Source organism: Eschrichtius robustus, chromosome 15 (assembly GCF_028021215.1).
Source record: "Eschrichtius robustus isolate mEscRob2 chromosome 15, mEscRob2.pri, whole genome shotgun sequence".
Lineage (NCBI taxonomy): Eukaryota > Metazoa > Chordata > Mammalia > Artiodactyla > Eschrichtiidae > Eschrichtius > Eschrichtius robustus.
Window position 1 is genome coordinate 19,483,155 of NC_090838.1, and position 13,338 is coordinate 19,496,492.

Consider the following 13,338-nt stretch of genomic DNA (forward strand, 5'->3'; position numbering starts at 1 on the left):
AGGCTCGTGGCTCCAGCACAGGGCCACCCCTCACCTCGTCTCTCTTCTTGGACCCCAGAAAATGGCGTGCCACGTGCTCAGGCAACATGTTAGTGACCAAGGCCTCGTTCCAGCGTCTCATTTCATAGACACGTTCCTTCTGGTCGTGGACCTCAATCTTCCATAAGAACAGTGTCCGTGCCAGCTTCTCCACCTACGGACACAGACATAGGTAAGGTGTGAGCTCTAAGCTGGCCATCTGAGGGAATTCCCTCCTGGCCCAGTGGTTAGGTCTCGGTGCTTTCACTGCCGTGTCCCGGGTTCAATCCCTGGTTGGGGAACTAAGATCCCACAAGCTGTTCAGCACAGCCAAAAAAAAAAAAAGAAAGAAAAAGCTGGCCATTTGATGGGAAGATGAAAAATGGGAACTTGATAAGTTCCAACATGGAAAAACTGAAAGGAAAACGGCTAGATGGCAAGGGAAACGAGACCCAGAAAGATTCACCTCATCAAAAAGGCCACCCTACAGGTGCAGTGAGGATCCCAGCCCCTGTGGTTACAGGAGGATGTGAGAGGTATTCTGGATGTGTGGGGCGTCCTGGGACCTAATTTTAGCTACAGGTCTGCCCTGTGGGTGGTGGCAGCAGTGGGATCTCCTAGCCCAGGGAGGAGTCGTCCCCATTTCCAGCAGGCTCCATTTGGTCAAGAAGTGGCTGGGGATGGCTGTAGTTCCCCGACAAGCCACTGGGTGGCACCTGAGCTAACAGGGAAGTAAGTCCCTCATGAGGGTACTTCGTTCCCTCTCTTCCTCTTTTTCCTTTTAACCAAAAACTTCATCAGCTTCTTTCCCTTTATTTTCCGGCTCCGTAGTCAGCGTGTTAGTGACCCCCAGAGCCAGCGTGAGTGGAGATCCCTGAGCCCCTGGCCTAGGGAATAGAGATTTTATCCAGGCTTTTGTGCCCCTCCCCCAGGCTTCCTTCAGTTTCCCGCAGGAGGTCAGAAGGAAGAGGTGAGAACTGTTGCTCCTGTACTACTGAGGAAGAAACCAGAAACTGGCAGAGGTGGTGGCCTGACCAGGGTCACATGCCATGTGGGGTAAGGGAACCAGCATTCCCCAGGAGCTTGGGTTTCCTAGGTCCTGTGGCTGCTTCTCCAGAGGCCCCGACAGGTCCGCGCAGAAGAGGAGGGTGTGCAGGCACTCACGTGGCGGGAGAAGTAGTAAAAGCTCAGCATCATGACAAAGATCATCACCGTCATGGAGCATTTAGAAGGCACCAGGGGCAGCCTGTAGGGCCGAGAATAATTCAGCTGAAGGGCACCGTGCTGCCCTCTGACAAGGGAGTTTTATTCCCTCTAATCTGGCTGTGCTGTTTCCTGTCACCCAGAAACTTTTCTCAGCAGCTTAATCGCCTTCGCATCAAGTCCAGATGCCCACTGGGCAGTAAAGCTTTCTGAAATCATTGGGTAATTTTGTCTTAACAGCCAACCAACTCCTGGCTCCTCCCGGCTGCACTTGGAATCCACATCAGGCCTTCGAGGATGCTCCCCAGATGTTGAATAAACACTGCATCACCTGACTGATCACAGAGGTAGCTGCAACCATCTAGGAATCTGGAGACGGGAGAGACTAACATCTCAGTGATGGGATGAGGGCACAGTTCCACCATGCTTTTGTATAACTGTCAGCCATATTTTTGTGTGGAGCTGTACATCATTTCCATTACTGTACAGTATTCTATGAATATACCACGATTTATATATCTGTTCATTGTGGATGTCATTTGGGTCATTCTCATTTGTTTTGGATGTTTGTAGGTGTGTGTGGCTATTGTAAACAGTGCAACTGTGGACATTCTTGTACATGTATCCTGGGACATATATATACGCATTCGTTTCTCTAAGGTGTACACGTAGCTGTGGAATTGCTGGGTCATAGGTCTATTTTCAACTGTACTAAGTAACTCCAAATTGTTTTCTAAAATGGTTGTACCAGTTTATATTCCCACCAGGAATGTATGCAGTACCATTATTATACATGATGTGATCAGACTTCTTAATTTTCGCCAAACTGGTAGGGATGTGATGGTCTTTCACAGTGGTCTTAATTTGCATGACCTCGGTTACCTGAATGCCTTTCATTTATTAGTGCCCATTTAGATTTCTTCTTTTGTGAAACGTTCTTCAAGTCTTCTACCCACCTTCTGTTAGGTAATCTTTTTTTTTTTTTTAAACTTACTTAGAAGTCTAGTCAAGTCACTGAATCATACAATTCTAAAACTTTAGAGCTAGAAGGGACCTTGAAGAACTTCTAGTCTGATACCCTCTTCAAGAGATGAAAACTGAGACTCAGGAAAAGTGGCCTGCCTGAGGCCCCACAGAGAAGCACTGCGGCAGGGTTAGGAATCCAGGTCTCCTAGTTTGCATGCAACAGTGTTCCTTCCTCCTCCTGTTTCTGCTGTCTGTTCTGCCGGCCGGTAAGTGCAGCTATCTTCCATCTGGCTGCTCCTCTTTTCACCTCAGCCCAGCCGGCTCTTTATCCCACCCTCTAAACCATGCTGCTCGCCAGGCCTCGCTCTCTTTGACTCAGGAGAGGCCAGCATGGCCAGATTAGCACTAAAATCTGCTGCAGTCTCCTACAGAAACACACACTCACTTCTCCGGCTTGAATATCCCACGTCACGTGCCTCTGGAAGGATGAGACCATGGGGCTTTGGCCTGTTGTATTCCCTGCCTCTAGAAGAAAGGGGCCGAAAACACAGACCAGGACGGGAAAGTGGTCACCCTTACCTGTCAGTGCCATTGAGCCCAGGGCTGGAAAGTACCTGCATCTTCTCTAAGGCCACCATCGGAAAGCTGTTGGGACAGGTAATAGCACACTCAGGCCCCATCGGGTACAAGAGACTGGTGCCCAGCCAGACACTGAGGTGACCCAGGTCTTCAACTCCTCAAGAAGGGGAAGGATGTGTCCTGGGATCACAGCCAACCAGTGGCCCGTCTGTGAGAAACCACAAACCCTGATTCCCATACAAGCCGTGGATGAGCCCTAGAGACAGACGGCCAGCTCAGTGCAGACCCATGACCTTGAAACGGGGCCTGGGGGGTGGGAGGAAGGAGACTATGCAGATCCCCAAACAGGCTTCATCTTACTCGTGTTCCTGGAAGCGTCTGCGGTCGTATTCGTCAAAGATGGGGCGCCAGGCGTAGATGTTGATGACGGCCACAGCCCCTGCGATGAGCAGCATGAGTGTCAGCTTGACCATGTGGCTGACCTGCACCAGCATGATGGTGGCGATGAGGGACAGCACAGCGACATAGTTGTAATACTTGGGGTTCTCCACGCAGCCGTCCTCTATCTGCACCCCTGAGGTGCTGTTGGTAGGTCCCATGTAGTACTGGAGACAGCTAAGCTGGAGGCCAGGACCGTAGGGGAGAGCGCGGGGTGCAAGGGGACAGCAGACACTGGTCAGAGAAGGCGGGGCTGTGGCACCTGCCACTTCCCACGGCTCCCTCAGAAACACCGAGAAAGAAGAAAAATTTACCAGGGGACAGTAATACAGAAGTCAGTTAATTCCTGCTAAGAGCTTTACATCATCTCCTCTGAGGATCATGAAAATTCTCTTGAGTATTTTAGTGCTGCCACCATCATAGGGAAAATTCGGAGAGGCCGCCCTTGCCCAAAGTGGTGCAATTAGCAAGCAGCAAAGCCAGAACCAGGAGTCCGCGCGTTAGGTTTCAAACCCAATGTGCACTTGCCCACAGCACTCTGTTGCTTCCGGAGGGGCCGTGAGCCAGCCAGGCAGCCCCACATGGCTTCACTGCAATGGCAGCCAGACTCCACTCAGACCCTTCATTTCTGGAGTCTGGTCGCTGGTCCCACTACTGGGCAGATGTGGTCAATGGAAAGTGCATCCATAAACCGAATCAAACCTACTTTTCTTCATTTTCACCCACTGGCGCTTGTCTGGCTTTGGGGAGGCTCTCAGCATGTGAGTCTAGCACGTGGAAAGTTTCACACCTCCCTAGTTTTTCTCCCCTCCACAGGACTTCCAGATGTCCTGCCAGTGTCCATGACCCTGTCAAACAGTGGCCCCGAGACCTCGGCACCAGGCTCCAGGGGGGTGTCCTGACACGCAAGGGGCCCAAGCCTTTTCTTCCCTGCCCTGTGGCCACCAGCAACCCCTGGGCGTGTCAGGTTCTGGAGCTCCTAACTCCATTCCTGTTGGACTTTGGATCAATTGGCCCTAGGGCTTCTCAGGTATACTACTACCAGAGTAAGTCTCCATGTTGACTTTTCTCCCATGCTTCAATTGTTAAAGATAATAAAGCAAATAATATAACATTATATTTGCAAAAAGCAGGACTCTAAGAGAGTGTACCTAGTGCAGTACTACCAACATTGGAGGGAGCTGGGAGGCCTGACCAGAGAGCACCGGTGACAGCTCCAAGTGCCCAGTGCTCAGGAACTGGCTGGTGGCTTCCCTCTGCCATCCCTCCTCCCCAAGAAAGCCTCTGCTGCCCCCTCACGGGACCCGCATGAACTGAGGGCAGCAGAGCAGAGGATTTCGTCTACCGCTAGCCATCTGGGCGCAGTGAAACTGCCGTCCCAGTGACCCACCTCTGGAAGGTGCGGCCTTGTTCAAATGGATGAAGGCCAAACAGGAGCGCTCCTCTGGTGGAGCCGGTTTACCTCCCTCGTCCTGATGGACGCCTGATGCTAGCCCCACTGCAGGGAATACTTAAGATACACAGAAAGCCTAGGAGTACTGGGGCCCCTGAACAGTGAGACACGGAGAGAGAAAACACAGGACGGGGATTTAGAACTGCTTCAATTCTCCACTCTGTTACTTACTGGCGCTGTGTGACCTAAAACAAGTGATTTAACCTCTCTGAGCATCATATTTTCACATGAAACTACAGATGATACCAACCTCTCGGGATTGTTATAGAGATTAAATGAGACAACGTATGTAAACCACCCAGAAAGGAGCTGGTGGCTGGCGCTGGGCTCCTGGACCCGGGGAGAGTGAGGAACTGGGCAAGACAAGGCAGTCTCAGAGGCATCCTGGGGAGAAGACCCCGCCGTTTGGCCAGGATGATCGTTTAGGAACCTAAGTGCCACTCCAAACCTGTGTCTATTGGGGGTGGGGAAATGGGCTGGCAACTGCTCATGCAGGCTAATCCAGAAGCCTCCTCTGAGAGTGGGCGTCCCTTCAACAGGACAGCAGGGGCTCACCATGTCCACGACGTTCGCCATGACCAGAATGAAGATGGCCAGCATGGCCCAGGTGTTCCTGGCCCAGCGCGTCCGGTCGATCCAAGTCGAGAAGGCCACGATCTTCTTAGGAAAGGCCTAGAAGGATGGAATTTCCAGGGCCTCGTGTCTTGACAGCCTTCCCCCCTGTAAACATGAATGCTAACCACTCTGCTTGCCCCCATACTTCCCAGGAACCTGGAAGGTAGTGCCGCGTGTGTGCGTCAACCAAAGCCTGGCTGCGGCAGAACTGAGAAGGCGCGCGGATCCCGGCTCTGTCTGTCAGTCCTGCTCGATGTGCAGGTGACACACCATGGCTGCCGGATATCAGAGCCCTTCCCAGAGCTGCTCGGCGACCGGCCTGAGCCTGTGGTCAGCACCACCAGCAGAAGTCCACTCACTGTCTCTGGGCGGCAAAGCCACGTTAGGGGAGAATTTTCAGGGCCGGCCATCTTTGCCTGGCTACTCCTGCTTTCCCTGGGTCAGTGTACCTAAATCCCCCAAGTTACTCACAAGCCACCTGCCAGATTAATTTTCCTAAAATGCTGCTTTTCCCTTTTTTTTTTCTGATCAAAAACTCTGCCTGGCACCCAGTGCTTATAGGAGAAAGTCTCAATCCCTGTGTGTGCCTTTCAGGGTCCTTCACAACTGGAGCCATTCCACCTTCTAGCTGGGCCTCCACTGCTTTTCTACACAGGTTCCCATTTACGTAGACTCTGGCTCACTCACCCACGTGCGCCCCGCGGCCTGGCCCAAAGTGGGTGCAGGGCCGATGATGAAGAAGTGTGTAATGAATGCATGGATAAGTGCCTGAGCCACCCCAGCGGAAGTCCTCTACTTGTCAGGATCTGACAGGACACAACTCCATCAATACCCACTTTCACAGGGAGTGATGCTCACTTCCAGACGGCTCTGAGCCAAAAGGAAAAGTGCTTCTTACCCGAGGAAAGATGGCAGCCAGCGAGCAGACGGTCAGGAGCAGGAGCAGGACCTCGCCAACCACAAAGGTCACGTAGTTTGTCATCAGCCTGTAAGAGAGAGGAAACAACTCGGGAGAGGACCAGAGGGAGCAGTGGGCTGGGTCAGGGGCCGGAGAGGAAAGGAAGGGAGGCAGAGGGCAGGCCCCCTAAGCAAGGCACAAGCCTCTACCCGAAAAGTTCCACGTGATGCCAGGGAGGTGCTGCCGGCTGTGTGCAGGGCCTGGGGACGTGGGACCCCACCCCCAGCTGTAACTGTTCTTTGGGACATTTCTTAAAGAAGGACAGACTCACAGATGCCCTGGGCAGAGCCCAGTAAAACCTGGGAAGGGATTCTTAGGAACAAGCATTCTGCCGTGTCGCAGTGATGAAAGGGGAGAGCGCAGAACAGAGCCGCTTATTGCCGAGGGCTGCTGAGGGTTACAGCGTTCACCGCTGTATCCCTAGACCTTAGCCCCAGGCACAAAGTAGGCAGCAACTATTTGTGAAGTGAATGAATGAATTTGGGCCTCACAACAATTCTGAGTTAGTGAGGGCAGGTTTTATTATCTTCAGATCATCATCATCCTCATCTTTCACTTTACAGATGAGTAAACTGATGCTCCAGGAACCCTTGGTGACGTGCCCAAGGCCACAGAAGAAACAAGTGAGCAAGCCGAGTCCAGAACCTAGGACCTTGTGACCAGTCCAAGGCTCTTTAAGTTCCCCAAACTGTGATCAGAAGAGGGCTCCACACCCCCTCCTTTCTGGCGGGGAATCCCTGAGCTGGAGGGAGAGGCTGATCGGCCACGGGGAGAAACGGAGGGAGGGAGGGAGGGGGCAGCTGTCCTTCAGCTGGGCTTCAGCAGATGGGGCAAGGATTCCAGAACACCCTGCCTCGCCCCAGAGGACCTGCTGCTGCGAGAGAGACCAGTCTGCACCCAGAGCCTGAAATCTGTCTTTTATAACAAGAGCCAAGAAAGGGAGCCGACGGGCCGTGGTGACCGAGATTGAGGAGCGTCCCCATCCTGTCCCCTTGTCCCAGAGCCACTCAGACCCATCCAGCCAAGGTCTCCATCCCCCCGGACCCTTCCTCCCTCAGCTTTCTCAACCCTGGTGTGACCCCCACTTTGACGCTAGTGCTATTCTAGGACCCAGGAGCAGAGAGAAGGAAGGGGGTCCAGGACGCAGTCCCAGCATTCCCAGGGGCTGCTCTGGGGGATGGGGGGCAAGGAACAGAGCCTGCACCCCTGCGTCAGGCTCCAGCTGAGGCCCACACCCCGCAGGCCTCTGGCCTAGGAAGCGCGTCACCTTCCGCCCTCCCCTGGCTGTCAGGGCCTGCCCTGCCCCTCCCTCACCAGGGGTCGATGAGAATCTCAACCAGGGCCGTACAGAGCAGGACGACGCAGGAGCAGCTGAAGGCGGCCCCGCTCTGCTTCTCCTTCTCCACCGAGTAGCGCGTTTCCATCTCGCGGTCCATGAACCGCATGGACAGGAGGAAGGTGTTTCTCTTCTTCACTCTGCAGTGCAAACAAGCCCTATGAGACGCAAACGTCACATCTGTCTCTGCCTGCCAGGAAGGGGCCGTATTCAAGATGACTGACTTCCTGGACCCCCCGCTGGGGCCAGACAAGGCACGTGCCACGGGCAAGGGGCCAGCTGCCTGAGGGGCCACTTACACCTGGGCGGACTCCCGCTCCAGCAGGGCCTCGTTGAGCAGCTGGTTGAGCTCGTGCTCGTCCTCGGAGGCGTCCACCACGCGATCGGCCAGGTCCTGAAGCCGCAGCCTCCGGCGAGGGTTGGGGAATGAGGGGTTGTCAGCCTGCAAGGCAGTGTGGCAGAGTTGGGGGGCAGGTGGGATGGAGGGGGGAGAAGTTGGGGAAAGACAGGGTGGTGTTGGGGGAAGGGGAACTAAAGGGATCACACGAGCACCAGCCCCTTGACTCTCAAGATCATTTTTCGGGAAAAGTCTTCCCAGTGCTCTCGCGTGGCTCCGTCCCGCTTGGGTGTGGACCCAAAGCCACAGTCCTTCCTGGCTGCCCCGGGACTCCAGGTCCCAGGCCCTGTGGCCCCTAACAGAAGCTCTGCAGTGATCGCCCACTAATGGCAGCGTGGGGAGCAGCCACTGGGGGCCTGAGTGGGAGACCTGGAATTTGAGATTGCTGCTGGGTCAGCGCAGTCCTGGCACCTCCTGCTACAAGGATGGGGGTGTCACACAGCCATACCCTTCGGCATCCTTGGGGATGTAAAAGACCCCCAACCCTACACTTAAGGGCGCTCTTAAAGGAGCTCAGATCTGGCTCATTTGGGGGAGGAAGACCTGAGGGGGAAAGCTATGGAGAGAAAATAACATCCTTATTGCTAGTGGGGTGGTAGGACTGGGGTACCCCCTACCATTTTTATTCCTGGTCACAAAGGAAAAGCCTCCGCTCCAAACACATGAATCCAGACTATGATTACACAGCCATCAGCCCAATTGGGATGGGCTGATTAGAGCTGTCTGAATGGGTCTAAGAGTGTATCTGGAAGCCAGAATCAAGATACCCCAGGCTTAAGCTCAGGCGTGCTGCTGGTTGAGTCTGACCCCGTATAATCCATGTCCCCCCAGCCCCAGTTTTCTTCTCTGTAGCATGATGTGGATGTTCTGTTCCAGCACCAGAACCTCCGTCCCTGAAGCATATCGGGAGCAGTGCGACACTGGCTAATTGTGAGGACAGAAAGAAATCACAGGCTGCTAAGCCTCTGGTCCTTCTTGTTAGTGAGTTACACTGAGTCTGTATTAATACTTTCGATCAAGAAACTCACAATAGGGAAAAGTTACTGAGTGCTGTGGTGCTCAAGGAAAACCCAGTTTATCTTCAGCCCTCTCCCCTCTTGTCTTCCAGCACCTGATCTACAGGCACGGGGCGCCTCTGTCTCCCCTGCAGCGAGACTAGCGGTGTGGCCGACCAGCTCACGGCAGCCTCCGCGAGGCCGAGACCCGTCTCAGCACTGGCCTCTGTCGGTGGATATACTCAGGAAGCTCTTTAGTAATGGACGGATCCTGGACGCTCTCCCAAGGTGCACCCCATCCTCAGGGGGCCAGCCTGTTCATTCCTCTGGAAACCCCTCATCTGTGCACAGGACTTGTGGGGTTTGGACTTAGCCAGAGAGGTGAGCCCAGCCCTTTAGTGTCACTTCTGAAACAGCCCTGGATCCTAGAGAAATTTCCGTGGGTGTCCTCACTGCCCTCAGAGCTCTAGGATTCTGGGACATGGGAGCCAGACAAGGCCTCGGAGGTGAGCACCTCTTCTGACCTCAGCCACCTCCACCCCCCCATGTAACTGACGAGGAGACAGTGAGGCCAGGGGGCGGGGCGGTGACCAGCCCAAGTTACAGCCACCAAAGACAGAGGCCAGGCTAGGAGCCAGGCCACCCCGGGCCTCGCCCCGCACATACCTGGGCATCAGGCTCCTCGGGCCCCTCGGACGTGGAGCCGCTGGTGTGGATGCTCCCGTTGGTCTCCTTGGTCTCAACGAGCGCAGGGGAGCCGGGCTTCGAGGAAGGTGGCGCTCCGTTCGGCAGAGCCTGCAGCAGAAGGGAGTGGCCATCAGGAGCCCCCAGGCGCTGCCAGATGCCCACCCAGCGTGGGGTTGGTCTACTCTCAGTCTGGAATCTTCCACAGGAGTTCAGAGGCCTTGTGACCTTAGAAATCTCACTATTCAGTTCCTTCTCTAGACCATCAATTTTAAAACGCTGTTAATTTTCTAGTATCCATTTCTAGTATTAAAACTTTTCTAAGCAGAGAAAGACCCTATTGTTCCAACTCCTATTTTTAAAACAGTAACTCAGTGACACAGTGATTCACAGAGATCTTTTCTGGGGTCGAGCCCTGTCAAATGCCTTCCAAAAGTCTGAATAAATTCCATAAACCAATTTCCCCAATGGTTATTTAATTTACTCCATCAAGGAAAAATACTACTTTATCCAGGGAAACAGTTCATTCATTCATTTACCAAGCATTTACTGGGTACCTACTGTGTGACAGGAACTGTTTTAACTCCTGGGGACACAGAACGTCCTAACCTCAGAGCCCACCTTCTAGTGAGTACGGGCGGACATTAGCGAAGTAAAGAAGTAAATGATTACAGAAGGTCAGAGAGCAGTGCTCTGGAGGGGTGGAGTAGGCAAGGGACAGAGGCATTGCTGGGGAGTGTGACTGTAAGGGGGGCAGGGGAGGTGTCACCGTGAAGATGGCATTTCCGTGAAGACCTGGAGCATACCACGCGGCTCTCAGGCACGGGTTCCAGCAGGCGGAAGCCAGGGGCGGGCTGGAGGCCCGGGGTATCTGAGCAGCAGCCAGGAGGGCGGCGCTGCCCGCGCCCAGCGAGTGAAAGGGGTGGGGCGGTGAGGACCTGCTGGATGGGGTTCCTGACCTCAGGGGACTTTAGCTCTTCCTCTGAGTGAGATGGGGACCAAAGGAGGGTGTTGAGCGGGTGGGGCGGGGGGTGGGTGTGTGTGTGACATGATTTCACCTAACATCCCAGCAGGATCACTCTGGCTGCTGTGTGGAGACAGAGGGGGGCGGAGCAGGGCGACAGATTGGGAGACCACTGCGCTGACCCAGGCATGAGGTGGCTCGAACGGGACGGCGGCTGCCAGGGTGTGAGGAGAGCGGGGCTAGAGCTACAGCTTGCAGGAAGGGGCTCATGGATTGTAGAGGGGGGGGTCAGGATGTCTCCAAAGGTTTGGGGCTGAGTAGTTAAAAGAACAGAGTTGCCACTGATTGAGACGGGGAAGACTGAGGAAGAGTGGGCTTTAGGGTGGAGAGAAGATCAGGAGCTCAGCTTTGGACCTGTCATATACACAGATGGAGATGCACACGTGGCTGTAAGTTTAGTGCAGCGATGCCGGTTGGGGCTGAGATCTCAATTTGGGAGTTGTCGGAGATGGCATTTAAAACAACTGAATGAGACTAACGGCAAGGTTAGTATAGATGGGAGATGTCTTTTTAACACTTTGGAAAGGGTCCACTGTGACAATTCTCCTCACACTCTCCTCCTTATCACTTTGTTCAACTAAACCACGGGGAGAGGCTTCTGCAGATGGAATGGTATTTGCTCCTATGAGGCCCAGAGAAGCCACCGTCACCACTTTTCCTACTGCTTCCCATCATCACTCACACATCATTCACGCGTTATCTCTGTGCTTGACTACTTCTGACTGACTGCTGAGCAGGTTTGGTGATTTGCTGACATGGCCTTCTCGGCACACATCTTGAGTTGGAGACATCTTAAACAATTATTGAGCTAATCACATGGGCTCATGATAATGGTGTTAAGTTGTTCACTTAACGCACACTGGGGGCTGACAGTTGCTGCAGCGCCTTGTAGGGAAGACAACTGGTATAATCTACAGCAGCTCAACTTCTAAGTTCCCTGAGACAGATGTATCACAGTGCTGGGCACGAAGCGGATGCTTGATACGTAGCTGATGAGCAACGTATGACAGAAGGCTCAGCTCTCTAATAAACAAAAAGCGTCTACAAACCAGAGGTGGAAAAAGCCCTCAAAGGTTAGATATGAATATGCAATTCACAGAAGAAAATCACCAGGCTGACAACCATGTTAAAAGTGTCCAGGGGCTTCCCTGGTGGCACAGTGGTTGAGAATCTGCCTGCCAATGCAGGGGACACGGGTTCGAGCCCTGGTCTGGGAAGATCCCACATGCCGTGGAGCAACTAGGCCCGTTAACCACAACTACTGAGCCTGCGCGTCTGGGGCCTGTGCTCCGCAACAAGAGAGGCCGCGAGAGTGAGAGGCCCGTGCATCGCGATGAAGAGTGGCCCCCGTTTGCCGCAACTAGAGAAAACCCTCACACAGAAACGAAGACCCAACACAGCCAAAAATAAATAATAAATAAATAATAAAATTTTTTAAAAAAAGTGTCCAGTCTTACTAATAACTGAAGAAATGCGATTAAAACAATAAGATACCCTGGGTTCATCTTTCAAATGAACGAAGAAAAAAAGTGAGGAAAGAGCCAGCAAAGGCACGGGGAGGGCGGCAGGAGGTGAGTAGCAGGCACATTGGTTAAACTTTCAATGTACAGAACCTTTAATCCAGCTTTTCCACTTCGCAACATCTATGTTTTTTAGGTAGGGGCACTAAGAAACAGTTAAAAGTCAACTTTACAACACACTGAAAACCTGGATTGCCCCAAAACAAAAATTGGTTTTGAAGGGAACAGAGCCCATGTTTCCATGAGAAATGGGCCGCCTCATTTGTCTGATGGAGCATTTACGAAGAAGTCTATCTCCCGTTCACTGGAAGCTGTCGCCTGTGCTCCTGTCCTGTGTGGCAGCACCCAGGCCACGGGGCCCAACGGCCCACAGCCCGGACCCCACCGCTACACACCCAGAGCCTCTGTGCTAGTGTTTTAAGCTACATGTCCACGAACTCACTTTTCTCTAATTGGAAATCTGAATAATGACTCCTGCACACCAGCTTCATAAAGACACTGCTGCCAGGGCCCCGTCCGTAACCCTCCCAGGGGTGTCAGGTGCCAAGAACAACTCCTGAGTCAAATGACGCACCATGCAAGGGTTGATTAAATGAGAAAATGCAAGATTAGAACGAACAGGAATGAGTGTGGTTGTCACAAAGATACATTTGACTGCTGCCCTGTGACTTCAAGGTGGTCCCCAGTACAACCAAATTTGTGCGTAATTTTTTAAAGGAACAGCATTTTAAAATGTACTAAAAACGTTTTTTGCCAGAAATTGTAAATGTTCCGTCACTTCACAAAGGCAGCTGATTTCTCAAATTGTTGTCAATTACCATCTTGCAGAATAGCTTAGAAGATGCATTGTTCATTTGTTCCAGTGAATATATTGAAGTTGTGCATGTAGCACTCTTTTTTTAAAAAATAAACTTATTTATTTATTTTTGGCTGCGTTGGGTCTTCATTGCTGTGCATGGGCTTTCTCTAGTTGCAGTGAGCGGGGGCTACTCCTCGCTGTGCTGCATGGGCTTCTCTTGTTGCAGAGCACGGGCTCTAGGCGCACAGACTTCAGTAGTTGTGGCCCGCGGGCTCAGTAGTTGTGGCTCTCGGGCTTAGTTGCTCCGTGGCATGTGGGATCTTCCCGGACCAGGGCTCAAACCCATGTCCCCT

General features: G+C 53.0%; 1 protein-coding gene across 3 annotated transcripts in view; it reads right to left on the reverse strand.

The window, feature by feature from the left end:
• The window catches only part of ADCY3 (adenylate cyclase 3), an 89,026-nt gene that overhangs the window by 4,874 nt on the left and 70,814 nt on the right, over positions 1-13,338 (reverse strand). For all 3 annotated transcript variants that reach the window (XM_068564041.1, XM_068564042.1, XM_068564040.1), the window contains exons 9-17: positions 9,625-9,753; positions 7,866-8,008; positions 7,545-7,706; positions 6,171-6,258; positions 5,213-5,329; positions 3,127-3,386; positions 2,767-2,832; positions 1,183-1,264; positions 35-193 (exon numbers count right to left, since the gene is read on the reverse strand). In XM_068564041.1, coding sequence (XP_068420142.1) covers positions 35-193; positions 1,183-1,264; positions 2,767-2,832; positions 3,127-3,386; positions 5,213-5,329; positions 6,171-6,258; positions 7,545-7,706; positions 7,866-8,008; positions 9,625-9,753 — 1,206 coding nt within the window. The remainder of the gene's footprint in view (positions 1-34; positions 194-1,182; positions 1,265-2,766; positions 2,833-3,126; positions 3,387-5,212; positions 5,330-6,170; positions 6,259-7,544; positions 7,707-7,865; positions 8,009-9,624; positions 9,754-13,338) is intronic.